We start from the raw sequence: 15,894 nt of genomic DNA, 5'->3' as shown, positions 1-15,894 counted from the left end.
GGCCCCTAGGCAGCAGCATACACCTGAAAATGTTATATAGTTTGTAGTTGTGGTTCAAGTGACAATTAGGAGAAGCAAATATACCTTAAAAGCAAACCGATGCATTCAAAAGAAATATACAAAATGTAAAAGGAATCACCTACGGATGAAATCAATAGCAGGTGAATCTGAGCATTTTGCTGCCTACTGAGATGGAAATTAGGCAATGATGCTTTGAATTTGAATTGCCCGAAAACAAAACAATATTACAACACATACCATGGGTAATGCTAAGCTAATTTTCGTTACATATATTTGTGTAGAAGCCCTTGGCAAATTATGCACTTAAAGGCACCAAAACACCTTTATATGGTTAACCCGAGTGCAATACATACAAGAATGTGTTTGATAGGATACAATTAGATTGATCACTGCAAACAAAGAAATTTCAATCTACCAGCAAAAATGAAAATGCAGAGAGAGGAAACAAAAAACAAAATGGAATGCATAACAGCAGATATTGAAGTAAAACTGGCCACAGATTTCTCTGAAACCTCTTTTATTACATATTTTGTTGGTTGTATTTTGAGAAGAAATAACTGGAGCGTTTCTGGATTCCAGCACTCCCCAATTATACAGAAAACCCATTTGTCCTTTTAAAAAAATCCTATTTATGGATTCAGGCCACATATCTTCTTCTGTATGGCAGCTGCCAACCATACAGCGCGGTCTTAGAAAGATCATGACTAACAGAATGGCTTGATATTTTAAGTAGTCTCCTTCCCTCTCTTCAGCCAAATTGACTTACCACAATGCAGAAAAAAAAGTAGTGTTGCAGCACAATAGGTTCCGTTGTATATGGAAATGTAAAATAGTAATTGATCGTGCAATGTCCTTTTGTCTTTCATTGTGCCTGAATTTTGCAGCTTTGTTTACTTGATGAGCGTATTCCTGAAATAGTGGAAAAATATAAAATGGATTTAGTAAAATACAATACATTTCACCCTGTTATGATATTTAAGCCACTGATGCACACTAATGCCAATGGCCAGTCATCAGTACTGTGGGCCACAATGTACTCAAAAAGCAGATTGCAAAAGATAGACGGGCAGTCACTGTCTGTACAAAAAAAACGAAAGCATGATTTCTTTAACTTGGCATCCATCCAATAAAATCAGTGTTCTTTTCTTACAAGCTTGCATGCATTCAATCAATCAACATACATTCACTATCATTGCTAGAAAAAGTAGGATCATTGGTGTTTATTTACAAACACTGGGCACAATTTTCCCATAAATTAGTAACTGGCTCATTATTGCCATACAATAATGAAAGCAAGTCTCTTACTAGCTGCAGAACAGTGATGTGCAGATTGACCCTCAACCTGCAGGTTGGGTGCCGGTCAGACTGGGACAGTACGCTCTCTCTGTGATTGAAGTTTCCCTGTCTTGGAACTTTGCACAATGCAAAGAAGTAGCATACAGAGTGGAAAGACGTAGTTACAGGTGGGGTGTGTGTCCTCCAATGGCAACATTTCCCAGCCTACGGTCGGATGTAGGTGCCTAACACACACATTACTACTGCAGAGTTACCACACTGAGCCCACTTTTCGTATATAAGCTGCAATTTGTTCTATTATAAAAATGTAGGTAGACCAGACCAAATTTAATTCACATCAGTGCAGGGATACAAATGTATCTAGTGGGTCACACTAGGCTTCATGCAATCACTAAATGGTTCCTTGTTTGCTTCATAGAGACAAAGTACCTAAACACTGCAGGAAGGTGAGGCACTATTCAAAATAAAAGCATGGAAGGCCAGTGTAGCCAGTACTGCAGCTCTGTCCAACCATCCCCTTCCAAAACATCCGTTTCAGTAACACTATCCTTTTATACACTTTAATTGCTATGATGTTACTATTAGCTCTGTAATTTTTTCTTTGATAGCATTTAAAAGGCAGTGTCCTTCCAAATTAATTGGATGGTACTTACGCTGTCATGCTTTTCCCACTCCCACTAAGTACAATGTAAGGAGTCTTCTGGGCCTTTTGCTTCTCCTGAAGCAGGGCGACAGTACCTAACGGAGTGTCACTTGAGCTCATCTTTTTCAGGAGCTGGAGAGAAAGTAAAAATTACCAGTGTATTAATGTATAACCTTATGCTTCCACCTTACTCAAATTCTCAAGGGTGCACTAAATCCAACTTTTAGCCACATCCCAGGCTTTTTTTGCAGGATTCAAATTTAGTCAAATGTTTTCTGTTCAGCTGATTGGAATCCAATCCCCTAGCGTAACAGCACATGGGGAGTTCCAAAGTAAAAGGAGAAATGGGGAGGTATCACAGGGCGAAAGGAGACTTGCAGCATTTTGTCCCCCTCTCTAGGAACGACTGCACTGAAGTGAAAAAACTCAAAAACACAAATCAACTCGTTTGCCATTACCCTTAATTTTGTGAGATTTAAAGGGGTGGTTCACCTTCAAGTTAATTTTCAGTATGCCATAGAATGTCTTATTCTTATTATTCTTTATTTTTGTTTGTTATGGTTTTTGAATTATTTGTCCCATTCTTCTTCTTTACAGCACTCAAATGACCCCGGCAGCCAAAAAAAACAATTGCTCCGAGGCTTCAACGTTATTAACATTGCTACTTTTTCTTACATTCTATTCAGTCCCCCTACTATTTATATACCAGGTTGTTGAACAAAAAGGTAAATATTTCAAAAAATGCAAAAAAAAAAAAAAAATGAAAACCACTTGTAGATTCTCAAAAAAAGGTGAACTACCGCAAATGCTGCCTGAGATTTGGCTTAACTGAAAAGCATAATTATTATATAAACCACAACCCTGAGTATAATTCATCGCTTTGGTACTGACCAACTAAAGTATCAAAACATGGCACCTTGTTCTCACTGGCTCAGACTTGTATAGACATACTCGTATACATTTATACTTTAGGAAATTAAAACATTTTTAATTTAAAACATAAGGCATACCCTTTCACGTGCATTTTAATACTTCCCATATGTTATGCTCTTTGCAAAGATACTAATGCCCCTTACAAGAGGATACAAATAGTGTGTCTATCTTTGAAGACCAAGTATAACTTACAGCTTCTTCATCCAACTTCTTCATGCGCCTTTCGGTTTTCATCTTGCCAGATCCCTTTCCGTGGAAACGATGAGACAGCTGCCGGAAGGCCTGTGTGGAAAGGGGAATTTAGAAAATAAGCATAAATTGAAGACAAGCAGAACAGAAAATGTAGAGAGCACCATGACAGCTCACCTCCTTGGGACAGAGTTTGCGTCCAGTCTCATCAACATACTCGATCTTAACATCGGGTCTATAGCCTTCCTTCTCTTTGAAATCTTGTGTGAAGCCCCGGTACTCTTCTCTTCTGCTGTATTTATCATCTATTGCCCTTTGGAGTGAGATTAAGAAAGGAACCATAAAAGGTCAAAAGAAAGTTGTTCAGTGACAAGATCACATGTATATGAAACCCAGGTAACAAATTAACCGCTGAATTTGATTTACACAGCTCACCAAAATTATGCTGACCCAGCCATGGTGACTTTGTTGCACTTTATTTAAAGGGCTACTGCTATGATTTTTATGGTATATTTTTATACCATAATTCACTCTACCACTTAAAATTTTATTCTAGAATCAACAAATGTATTTCTTACTATTGAGTGCTATTCTGATATCTGAAATCTGTTTGCGTTTTTGAAAAACAGATTTCAATTCAGGATTCTGCTGGAGAAGCTCTATTAACTGATGTGTTTTGAAAATAAGTATTCCTTTATTGATCTGTTAGCCCTTTGAAAGCCATATTGCTTACATTTTATCCTCTATACAGTATACAGCAGATGGGAGGGACTTATTAGGAGTCTTTACACGAGCCACTTTTTGTACAGTTGTCTCCAGCAATCCTGTTAGGAGGAAACAGATGCTGAAGTTAATGCTCAATGTGAAACCATCAATACAAACAAAATTGATAAAATATTAAAAAAAAAAAAAAAAAAATCCAAATGCTCCCATTTTGGAATCCACAATCACACTGATGCAAATTTTTCAAATTTTTTTTTTTTTTTTTTTTTTAACAATCCCAACCCAAATTTCCCTTGAACATCAGCAATAAAAGTAAAAAAAAAAAAAACAAAAAAAACCTTACCTTTATTCTTACACAAAAGTAGAGCAGCACCCAAACCTCGGTTCACAATAGGTTCTTCATCCAAAATGGTAGTGGAAGAGGCAGAATACTGGAAAGACAGACACTGTCAAGGAGTCCGATACTTACAAGTGTATAAACAAAAACTTATAGCCAAGGAACTTACATCGTGCTGATTCTTCTCTTCATCAAGGTTCACCATGCTCCAACCAATGTTCTCTTCCCCATCAGACTCTCCATTCTCATTTTCAGAATCTGCTTCATCCTTTTCAAAGTCCTAGTAGCAGAAAAAAAAAAAAAAAAAAATGCTACACATATAATAGTATAAATAAAGTAGAAAACTTGACCAACATACAGGATGCACATACCATGAGATCCTCCTGATCCTCCCTGTTTCCTGCAAGTCCATATGTTGGGATTTCCCCAAGGGTCCTGCAGAATTCAGAAGTTGCATTGAATACAATTGAACCTTTCTTATCATCGTCATCTTCTTCGTCCTGACCTTTCTGAGACTCCACCCTTTTGACCAATGCAACAACCTGAAAAGCAAAAATTAGATTAAAAAAACAAGAGATTTAACTTTTGATCAAAGTAAGACTGAAATACTGAAATGGGAATTGTATTCCCCACTACACCTTATCACTGCTGTCTTTTTGTTGCTGAATTTGTTTTAATCTTCTGCTTTTCTCCAACTGTTTTTGTAATTCACTTTCAAGTTCATCTTCCTCTATAACTGCTGCAGAGTCATCATTGTCTTCTTTAAAAGGAAAAAGTCATTAGCAAGCCCTTTATAATTAAAGCATGATAGGCAGGTAAAGAACGAAGAACAACGGGTGAATGAAAAGGCACACTTAGAAAAGAAATAAACGGAGAATGTAAATATTTTCTTACCCTGGTCACTCATAACCATGCTTTCCACTCGAATATCATCAGACTGCAGTATTTCATCTATTTCTTCTATCCCGTTCTCCTCGTCTGAATCCTCTACACGCCTACGCCCACGCCCCCTTGATCTGACAAGTTAATTAGAGAAGGATACAGAGGTCAGTAATAACTGGACCAAACTATCTGTTGTACCTGCAGGGACAAAAATAATCCACTACAGGATAAACTAAGCTTTTTGTTTTGTTAAAAACCATACAGCTAATTTTTTGTGGGACAGTGGGTACACCCTAAGACTTCCATTCTTAGAGTGCTACTTTTTTCACCCTCTTTCTGTGTCTTTTAGAAGAGCTGAAGATGTTAGAAAGCATATGTCATGTAGAAAGTGTAATACATTTTTGTTATAGCGAATTCAGTATATAAAATACAGCATTTCTAGCAAGCTTTTTTAGGTTTTAGTTATAATTTACTTTAACACAGGTCTAGAACCCTATGACCATAAGATGCACCTTCATCTAAACCATCTAGCTTAGTGTGTCAAACCATGGTGTGAAATTACCTCCATATTGGGTAGCCTCAGTTTGACTGTTAACTGAATTTTTATAATTAAAAAAACAGTGATGAATACATGTTTTACTCTGAGGCTACACTTACTATTTTATTACTATTAACAAAAGATATAGCAATTGTGCCCGTCACCTTGATCCAAAGTCAGTTTCTCTGGTATCATGATTAATGTTTAGAAGGTCATCAGCCCGAACAACCTTCTCTCTCTTACGAATCTTTTTCACTCGTCGCTTTGTTTTTTTAAAGGAGACCTGTGAACAAAAGAAACATATAAGGGAGTTTAAGTAACTTAAGTCACTGAATAATCAGAGAATAAAAATGCCCACTTAAATAAACATTTATAATTTTTTTCATAAAGACGCTTAAGTCATAACTAACATATCGATCCATCTAGCTCTTCTAAGACAAACATACCATCTCCTCGGGAGTGTAGTACTCCGAAGCAAGTTTAGATTGTGGAAGTTCCAGAGTATGAGCTTGGCTGTGCAAAGATTCCCGAATATTCTGTAGTTCCTTCTCCCAGGACCCATCAGCAACTCCTCCAGACTCCAGTTGAAATGACTTTTTCTTCTCTCCCTCTATCTCCTCATCATACTTGGAAAGAACTGATTTGGGGCGGAACTAGAGAAGAGACATTTAAGCCAAAAAAAAAGTTAATTGCACCAAAAGTCCTCATAAATCTAAAAAATAATTCTAGAAATCAAATACAAAAAGGTTTTGTCAATCATGACTATTCCACAGTTTTCTATAGCAAGAATAACACCACTGAGGGTAGATTTACTTCATTATATTTATTTAGTATCATTTTCCTGTTCTGGTTTTTCACATCCTGTCGCTAAAAATGCTGTCTGGTTGATAGGATTACTGATCCCAGCAAGAAATAACAGATGGACTGTGGGATTTTATGGTTTTTATTTTCTATTACTTTAAATTCTAAGCAAAAACAATTAAAGGACACTAAAGTAAACAAGTGGGTAAAATAAAAATTCGATTTACAATTTATTTTCATTTACTCTACAATTATTTTGTCTTTACCATACTAAAAACTAATTTATGAAACAAACATATTTGCTGCAATGTTGTTCAGTACAGGCTAAGAACTACTAAGCCAAAGTGAAAAATATGTCTGATTAATTAAGCTTCTCTGTTCGCACAGACAACCTTATTCTCAAATCATTTAGTAGCAGATACTGGTTGTTCACTCAGGAAAGCTTCATGGGTTTTAAGAGTCAGATAAAAGTTAAATTATTTAAAAAACAAAATAAACACATCCTACAAGAGAAAGATTTGACTAGGGTCTGCACTAGTTATATCTAACTTATATGGACTTATTATTTCCTTATACCACAGTAAATCTAGACATCCACTGGCTACTTGTGCCTCATACTGTAAGCATGAACAGTTTCTATGTTGATGTCCATAAACCATAGTCTGTATCTTCATCAATGCTGCTAATAAAAATTCTGTTAAACATAAAAATTACTGTATGCAGTCTTAGTGCCCTTTAGAATCAGGCTTGTAAGATAATGCACTTACAACTGCCATGTCCTCCACATTTTCCTCCTCTTCATATGGTTTGTATTCAGGCTTTTTCTTCTTCAACTCCACATTTTTCTCAGCCTTCTCTTTATCCACTAAGTTTACATTAACTAGAACATCTGCGTCATCTTCATCTAAGACACCTGTAAAAGAAATATTTTTATATACTGCTGGGCATTTAGAATAAAACAAACCAATATACATCTGTATGAAAAGTGATAGTAGGTTGGGTGGACTGTCAATTAGGCATTAATGGCTGTGTACCAGGCAACAATGATCTCAACAGGGTCTCCCAGCTGTTTATCAGCAAATAGCAATCCAGCATATTCAGTCCACATAAGGGTCCCCAAGACCCTGTCAAATTTCCCTTGCCCCCCGGTCTTATGTTAGTTTAAGAGTATCGTACACCAGCTGCCTCCAAAAAGTGAGTGAGCCTGAAAAATCATCCAGATATCCATCAGAAAGCTTTGAAAATCCCAATACACACCACCCTGGCACACTGATGTGGTTCTTGTCCGGTGGCCCAAAGTCCTAGTATTTCCCATTTGCTGGCAGATTTGATGAAACTGATATCCGTGCTACTAAGCATGGGACGGTAAGGAGCAGACTGGAGTTTCCTGTGTCTGATAAAATGCCACATGTGCATTGGCCTTACTAAACTAATTACAGGAGAGGTATTGAGCATGAAAGCAAAACTATACTCCATTACTGCTTTTTCATTAAGAACAAGATTTGGAAAAACAAACGCACCTTTGTCCTTTAAAGTGAGAATGACAGTCTGTCCTTCTTTGAAAGCATTAATTTTGTGTTCCACAGTGAGTCCCTGAAGATCACGGGAACTGTAATGCTGTAATACACAAAAATTAACATGTAGCACGTATGAAAATAAAAGCTACACAAAAAGTTCAACAAAAAAGTGCAGACAAAAACATAAATTGATTTTACATCACCTACCTTCTTTTGACCAAATTCTTCTTCCACAAGATTAGAAACGCCAAACTCTTCGTCCATTTCAGCAAGAAGTTTTGCCTGAGACGAAAAAAAATGTAACTGAAAAGCACAGTATTTCAAATATTAAGAATGGCAATCAAACTTAAAATAATTAAACAATGTTAAACTGCAACGGAACTTTTTAGATTTAAAGTCAGTCAACTCATCATGATAAGAATATTAACAGTACTCACCCTCTTCTCAGCTATTTCCTTTTCCATCTGAAGCTTACGGCTTTTTTCAATCCAGGCAGCTGTGTCATCTAACCATAGCTCATCATCTCCCAGAGATTTGATTTTACTATAGAAATTACAAGTGAAGAGTATGAACTGCTCTGTATAATGTACTGTTACATTTCCCACAGTCCCCAAAATATGATTTACAGTTGCACTGATAGCTGGTTATGTACCCACACGCCCTGTAGCCAAATGAAAACCTGAACAGGAGCCTGAAGCAAACTTGGCAGTATGATCACTACAATGCATTCAGAGAGGCAGAAAAGCATTCCCAACATGTATTTTACCACAGCTAGCACATACCCATTCTTTTGAGGTTTTGACTTATTTTTATCACTTTAGGTCCGCACCACTCTCCTCTTACCCTAATTTCTGATTCAGCAATCTCTTCTCTTTTGCAGCAGCTAACTTCTCTCTAAGTTCTTGTTGCTGTTTTAGTGCAATAGGATTAATGACAGAAGCAGCTACAGGATCTTCTTTAGTGCCGCTCTCTGCACATGTTAAACAGAATAAATGTTTGCACATTTTCACAATAAAGAAAAAAAGCATTATATAAATAAAAAATGGTAAAGTAAGATACCGACATTTGTTAACTTTGTAAATTAGCGCTAAACAAAAATAATAATGCCAGTGTTGATGCCATCTGTACAAGTTATAGATTTTTACAAAATAAAAATCCACATAAAATTAATGTTTTGAGAACAGGGCACATTCACCCCAGAGAATATAATTTTAGAGCCTATAGTCACATAAAACTTGAGACTGATTCAAATAAGATTATGTTGCTGTGCCTCTGGTCTCCGTTAAAGGATTTGTTCATTACATTATTAACGCATGTTGCAGCGGAGACTAATTTATAAAGTAATGATGTCTGCAAGAGCAGTGTTCTCCCCAACCCCTTTTAGCCGAGTGCATATCCCTGCTTCGGCCTCAAAATCTGCCCAAACCTTGCACACCTTTATATTTTTTTTGCAGAAGTCGGAAAGACTGTGCATGCAGATGCACCCTGTCCTTTAAATTGCAAGCTCTTGTGTAACCCTGGTTTGTTAAATTATTGCTATAAATTAATGTAAAGCGCTGTGTAACTTGCTGGTGATATATACAAAGAAGAATGATGGTGATGAGTCCTACTGGCTTCTGTAAAAAGTGTTTAATTTTGTCAGGGGAGAATACTAAACAGTCTGCAGTAAGACAAGTACATTTCACTTGTGCTGACATGAAGTACTATTAACTCACCAGTTTTAACTGTATTTACTTCCAGAGGTTTTAGACCAAGTTTAGCACGAAGTTTACTATCAAAAGAAAAAAAAATTGTAAACATGCCAAGTAAAAAACAATGTAATCAACACCAAATGCACTTCTCTAAGCACATAGGAAAATATGCTACACTGTTAACATTTATATTCCATATTCCACATTTCCCTGAAACCTAAATCTAAACAATTTGAATCATTAAAGATAAAATGCCTTTTTTCTGTGTTTTTAAACAATTGCATGATTCAAATGGCACAAGTAAGATGCTTGTGTTTGTCACCTGTGGGAAATCACACTGCACCCATGTGACCCCCCCCCATGTATGCTTATAGCAAGATCTACAGAACTTAGGGGTGGGGTGGGTTTGACTGCTGCTGTGAGGAAAAATAAGCAGAGGCTAAAACACTTCTATATTCCTGTCACAGCGTCTGTATATAAAATTATGTATTATCAGGCGTAACAAAAAGGCATTTTAGCTGCTGCTGACATATTCCTAATGGAAACTGCTATTACAAGTGGTTATTACAATATTCTAATTTGTGTTTTGGTGAAAAGAACCACCTGTACTTGCTGAGTGCATGGGTGGTTTCAGGCTCAACAGCTACCTTAAAGGAGACATATCCTATAAAAATTATGAATGTACCAGTGAATTATACTCCTCTAGATATAGAAGGATTGTGCTTAAAAAGTTGTGTTTCAGACTGATTTATTGAAAAATTCCCCCAAAACCCCACTAGCCCCGCCCATCTGTTCCACTTCCTGCTGGCTGAATTCTCTGGATGTGCAGGGGAGCCGGCGGCCCTCCGTACACTGCACTGTAGGATAGGAACCAATCAGCAGCTAGGCGACCGGATAGGGAACTGAAGCCTGTCTTTGCTTGTGTGAGTGCAGGGCTGTGATTGGCTCTCCCCCTCCTACTGTGCTTCTGGCAGGGACCGTTAGGACACGCCCACTCTTCATTTCACACTGGACGGAGAAGTGATAGGATCTATAGGGACCTCCAATAAAGGGGCCATTTTTGCTAGGCACAGAGTGCCTTTTAGAAATGTGACACTAATACAGTTCTGGACAGGGACACTAGAAGATGTTTTGAAAGCCACAATCTAGACACACTACATAATAAAAAAAGCAAATATCGAAAAAGTGATGTTGAGGTTTTTTTCAGCCTCAAGTGGAACTGCTTGCCCCCAGGATCCAACACAGAATCCCCCCCACAAGAGGGCTGTTAGAAAACTTGTCTTGTTGTGTGCCTAACTTACGGAGAGCAGATTTTGCTGTGTATGTCCCACAAAAAAAAAAAAAAAAAATCAAAAAAATCTTGATGCTGCAGGTCAAAAGTATACTTTTTTAAAATAAAGGAGTATGTATTGTGTGTGTGGTCCTGCGTACCACAGGAAACAATGAATTAAGAAATGAATTTTCTAATATGGCTTACTGAGCCTTTACATTTACTTTAAACTGCAGCAGTAAAGAAAGATATGCTGTTCCTTGACGTGTACTTACTTGGTCTCCTCAATACTCAATGATGAATCTCCAGCAGCAGATTTGGGAGCAATAGCTGAAAAGGAGGAGAAAGAAAAACACTTAACTGGGCTAATCGCATAACCTTTTTGAATAAGTATAACTCAAAGTTATAAGTAACCATTTTCACAGGCTATGCATTATTGTGCATATAAAAATACCCTCCATATCTCCAGCGTTCTTATTTTTAATCCAGACGACCATGTAGTTTAGGTAACTGGAAAAAGATTTAGGAATGGCTACTGATGATAAAAGGTCAGTTGCCCAATACTGAAAATAACCTTTCCTGCAGAGGTGGGCTTTCCTTTAATTTATGAACGGACTTTACAATTGTTGCACAAACTATTTTGATTAGAATGCAATGTTCTAAAAAAACATCAAAAGTAAGAATGAAAATTTTGCTTACTATGCTCATACACAGAATCTAGTTTTTCCTTCTTTATCTTTCGTGATTCAGATTCTTTGCTTGACTTGGACCTGCCTTCCCTTTCTCGTGGCCGTTCTCTTTCTCTTTCCCTTGACCTCTTGCGTCTCTCACGCTCTCGTTCTTTATGCTTATGCTTCTTGTGCTCCCTGTGACGTTCATCACCTCCACTTGCAGTGGAAACATCACGATCTTTCTCTTTATGTTTTTTAGAAGACCCCATGGCTGCAAAGAGAATATACATATGAGCTTCTCATCAAGATGCTTGCATGTATGTCTTATTTTAATCCACTGCTGTGTTTGGTTAAATAAGTGTGAATATATTTATGACAAACCTTTATTGCATTTTCTATAAGAAATATTTTATTATTTGATTACCAACAAAGTACACATTGCGGCAAGATTAAAAAATGTTTCACAAAAAGGCTTTAATAGAAGCAAGAATAAAAAATTTTTACCACGTATTTAGAGATAAAAGCATTATTAATTAAGAGATCTGAATAACCACAAAAAGTTTTGCCAAGATACCGTATGATATTGGATGTTATGAATTTCTGTAGATAATGAGGATTTATGAGAGGCACCAAAATGTGGATTAAAAGGCACCTTTATGTAAGGTCCTGTGCCCTGAGAGTTTAAATAATTTAAGTTAGGAAGCAGTGCCAATAAAGATGCCCCACAGAGATGGCATTAAGATGATAATGTATATATAAAGAATATTAGTAAAAGGAAATGTGCAATATTAGGCATCTAGGCATGTTGTTTCCCATGTTAGGGAAGTTGTAAATCCTTGCCTAGCATTTGTACAGGATAGATATAAGCTTTAATGTCTATTTCAATGTCAGTTAAGAGCCACTGTAATGTATTAGTTATGTAGACAGTAGGCCCTGACTGACAATCTGTAGATTCTGCCAAATGCCAGAGTGGCTGCTGTAAGATGCCACAGACAATTACTAGGCCTGTGGGGGCACGGTTAGTAATTTGTACAATTTCAATTGTAATGCCAGGGCCTATTTTCATTTTCAGTCTCAGCCTTGTACACAATGTCATATACATTATAATGCAATCCTCCCTGAATGAATGTAGTAATGCAGCAGTTTACCTTTAACAAAATACAGCCCAGAAAATATGCAGACTTGGCTAATTATAAAAGCTAAAACAGACGTATTACCTTTGAGGTTTGCTATTTAGTGGTATATTCTGTATAAATATTTTGTTCTGGAAACACAAGACAGTGAGGTACAAGCATAAGCAACTGTGTAAAAGATGAAAATAGCTAGTGGACAGACAACACAGGGCAGATAGGTAGGTGCTAGTTAAGGGATCAAAAATCCCAAAAGAGAGTTAGAAAATAAATAACACCCGTGAGAATATGGTACTGATGCTGTAAGTACCTTCATACAAAAAAATGTGTTTTCATTAGGAATAACTTTTAATAAATGCCTAGTAATTTATATATTAAAAAAAAAAAAACACACACCTCTGGTGATCAAACAACACTTCCTTAAAATTAAAATATACAATCTCCAACTGTAAAGGGGATATAAACACAAAAATAAAAAAATCTTCTTAATGAAAGAAACTGATGTTCTAAGGAACTTTCCAAGACGCAATTATTACTTTTATAACATAAAAATCATTTCACAAAATGTAGCCTTTGTCTGTTCCAATTGCAACTACTCAGCTCTTCTCAACTGTTTATCAGTTGGCTTCTGCTACATTGTTACAAAAAAGCAAGCATCATGTCACCACTCTCTTCTTTCTTTGGCAGGTGCACATGTGCAACAGAATGAAATGCCAAACTTAAAGCAAAAAGCTCTTTATTTTTTACTCCAAGGGCTGTGACAGACAGGGAGATTAGTTGCCGCGAGACAAATCTCCCTTGTCATGGACGACTAATCTCCCCGAAATGCCATCCCACCGGCTAGAATGTAAATCGCCGATGGGATGGCATACGCGGCACCGCAATTTGCCGAAGTCGTGGACGTTTCCTCTCAAGGCAACTTCGGCAAATCGCAGCACCGCTTATGCCATCCCACCGGTGATTTACATTCTAGCAGGTGGGATGGCATTAATATCTGGGGTGTGCCTAACATTTTGCCGCTCGGGATACAAACACAATCATTTTCACCACACACCTGTATAAATATCACATCCACTGCTCTGGTGGTGCAAGCCTTCCATAGGACTGGCAGGTCCCTGTCTCCAGCAAATAGTATTGTAAGGGAGCCGCTCACACACAACGATATATGCCGTTGGGGAGCTTACCCCATTTATTGTGCCCACCTAGATCAATGGTTTTTTTGGGGAGGGGGTTCAGGACATACGTCCCATCCAGGCACAAGGAGGGTGTAGCCCCCGAAACATTGATCTAGGTGGTCACAATAAATGGGGTAAGCTCTGTTACAATACTGTGCCATCCCCCAGAGATTTTAACTTTCCTTCTCCTTTAAACAAGACCCTTCCTGAGCATTAAAATCTAATAACAACCTTGTTTTTCTTGAGAGAATCCAAGGATAAATGGCAAATTCTGCATTATGATGTTCAGCATAGGGCTGATGAATTCATAACAGGGCCAGAGTTATCATTCGAGCTCTTAGAATAAAAAAGGCAGGTACGTACAAGACATGCTTACAAAGCATGAAGGCGATAAGTAACTGGAAGCAAGGAGTTTTTGGTTGAAAGGGTACCTGTGCAATCCCCGTGGATCGAATGCAAATATTCCCGCCTCCTCTCACTCCCTAAACTATACAACGCATTCAACCAAACTGAAAAATTTCTTTTACGCATCCTATTACATTGTGTCAACATTCAGCAGTGCAAATTATTATTCTTACTTTAGTTGCCGTGTATGTATCGTTTCCCAAAATGTCTGCCACCACCGTCGCAGTTGTTACGTAACAATATTTGTCCGTCGCATTCTTTAATACGTCATACGCCCTACCCTCTCACCGCGCTTATATGCGACGGTCCGATTCCTACAGATCCGGAGGTTGGCTCAGACTATGTTCTAAATGTTGTTGGGTTTTTTCTGTTGTCTGAAATAATGCGGAAAAGAATTCAAATTGCTCACCATTACATTTTGTTTTGACAAACGATACGGTTATCCGGAAGTGTTTGACGCCCCCATATAACTATAGATAAGGAGAAGTATAAATAAATACAATAAGGAAATGATGAATGTAGTTATTGTAATTGCGATTCCCCAAAAAAGTGGGAACTAACATTTATTTTGGTAGCTGAAGTACACTTAGTAAAAGTGGCATAGCAATGCTAATGTCTTCTATATCTGATGGGTAAATGATACTTCAGTTGTGTTTTGCAGTGGTGGAAGCTGCCAAGGGCAAACTATTTAATGGTGTCCCATTAAAAGTATATATTCATTGACTGGATGGAGGTGAACATGCAGGAAACGCAGAACTCCTGTGTGAGCCAAGAGCTGCAAATATCCTGTAAATGATATCCTTATAAACAGTACTTAGTGATGAATCAGATATAATCAGCGCTCAGTGATGTAATCTCATGAGTTACTGGAACTTATGTATTATAATAAATAATGCACCCCCTGTTGTAATATATATCACCTTGGAGTTACATGACCTGTATTAAAAAAATCGCTATACATATTTAGAAATATCAAAACTTTCTAGTTTTACTAACAGTGGAAAAAAAGATTTTTTATAATTAGATACCATGTCAAAGCACAATCCACTCACCAGGATTCTAAGAAAATGAAAATGTGGAGCCTAATTCCTGCTAGGGGGGAAAGTAGTGTTGGTGGAGCTTATAAATCAGACATACAGACTTACTCATGTAAGCACAGGTTCAACCATTGGCACATACATAGATTTAGTAAGATATACACATGGCACTGACAGCACTGCACTAATTGTATTTCGGCTCCTCCTCTCTGGAACAGTACTAACCTCTGTGATTTAGCAGAAAACATTGTGCATATTGGCTGAGCAGCCTTATTAGTGCCCAAAATCTTGAGAACCTGTAGCAAATTTCCCAGGGACTGAGGGCATGTAGGGCTTGTTGCCCCTCAGTAACTCTGCCTAAATATAAAGGTTATATTTTCTCAATTGATATTTGCTCTCTACCCATTTAAAGGAGAAGGAAAGGCTAATAAAGAGTTAATCTCTAGCTGCAGGCATACCTTCAGTTCTTTCAATAGTGCCCTTAAAGGAACAGTAACTCCAAAAAATGAAAGTGTATAAAAGTAACTAAAATATAATGTGCTGCTGCCCTGCACTGGTAAAAGTTGTGTGTTTACTTCAGAAAGTCTACTATAATTTATATAAATAAGCTGCTGTGTAGTATGGGGGAAGCCATT

The 15,894-nt window shown here is 37.4% G+C and overlaps 1 protein-coding gene across 2 annotated transcripts; it reads right to left on the bottom strand.

The window, feature by feature from the left end:
- Positions 1–499: 499 nt before the first annotated feature.
- On the bottom strand, positions 500–15,469 carry sart1 (SART1, U4/U6.U5 tri-snRNP-associated protein 1). 2 transcript variants are annotated; one of them, XM_012962406.3, is made up of 22 exons: positions 15,402–15,469; positions 14,396–14,596; positions 11,541–11,783; positions 11,117–11,171; positions 9,596–9,651; positions 8,724–8,850; positions 8,318–8,423; positions 8,088–8,162; positions 7,884–7,980; positions 7,131–7,276; positions 6,009–6,215; positions 5,727–5,845; positions 5,037–5,158; positions 4,781–4,902; positions 4,514–4,684; positions 4,312–4,422; positions 4,149–4,236; positions 3,816–3,906; positions 3,260–3,395; positions 3,086–3,175; positions 1,971–2,092; positions 500–930 (listed from the first exon to the last, which is right to left on the bottom strand). In XM_012962406.3, the coding sequence occupies exons 3-22, from the start codon at positions 11,779–11,781 to the stop codon at positions 912–914; spliced, it is 2,301 nt and encodes a 766-aa protein (XP_012817860.1). In that variant the 5' UTR covers positions 11,782–11,783; positions 14,396–14,596; positions 15,402–15,469; the 3' UTR covers positions 500–911. The 2 variants fall into 2 exon arrangements, with proteins under 2 accessions (XP_012817860.1, XP_004913756.1); XM_004913699.4 differs by lacking the exons at positions 14,396–14,596; positions 15,402–15,469 and adding an exon at positions 14,249–14,335.
- Between the last annotated feature and the right edge of the window lie 425 nt (positions 15,470–15,894).

The sequence above is a fragment of the Xenopus tropicalis genome, chromosome 4 (genome assembly GCF_000004195.4).
Source record: "Xenopus tropicalis strain Nigerian chromosome 4, UCB_Xtro_10.0, whole genome shotgun sequence".
Lineage (NCBI taxonomy): Eukaryota > Metazoa > Chordata > Amphibia > Anura > Pipidae > Xenopus > Xenopus tropicalis.
Note: the sequence above shows the minus strand (reverse complement) of the source record. Positions and strands in the feature narration are given on the sequence as shown.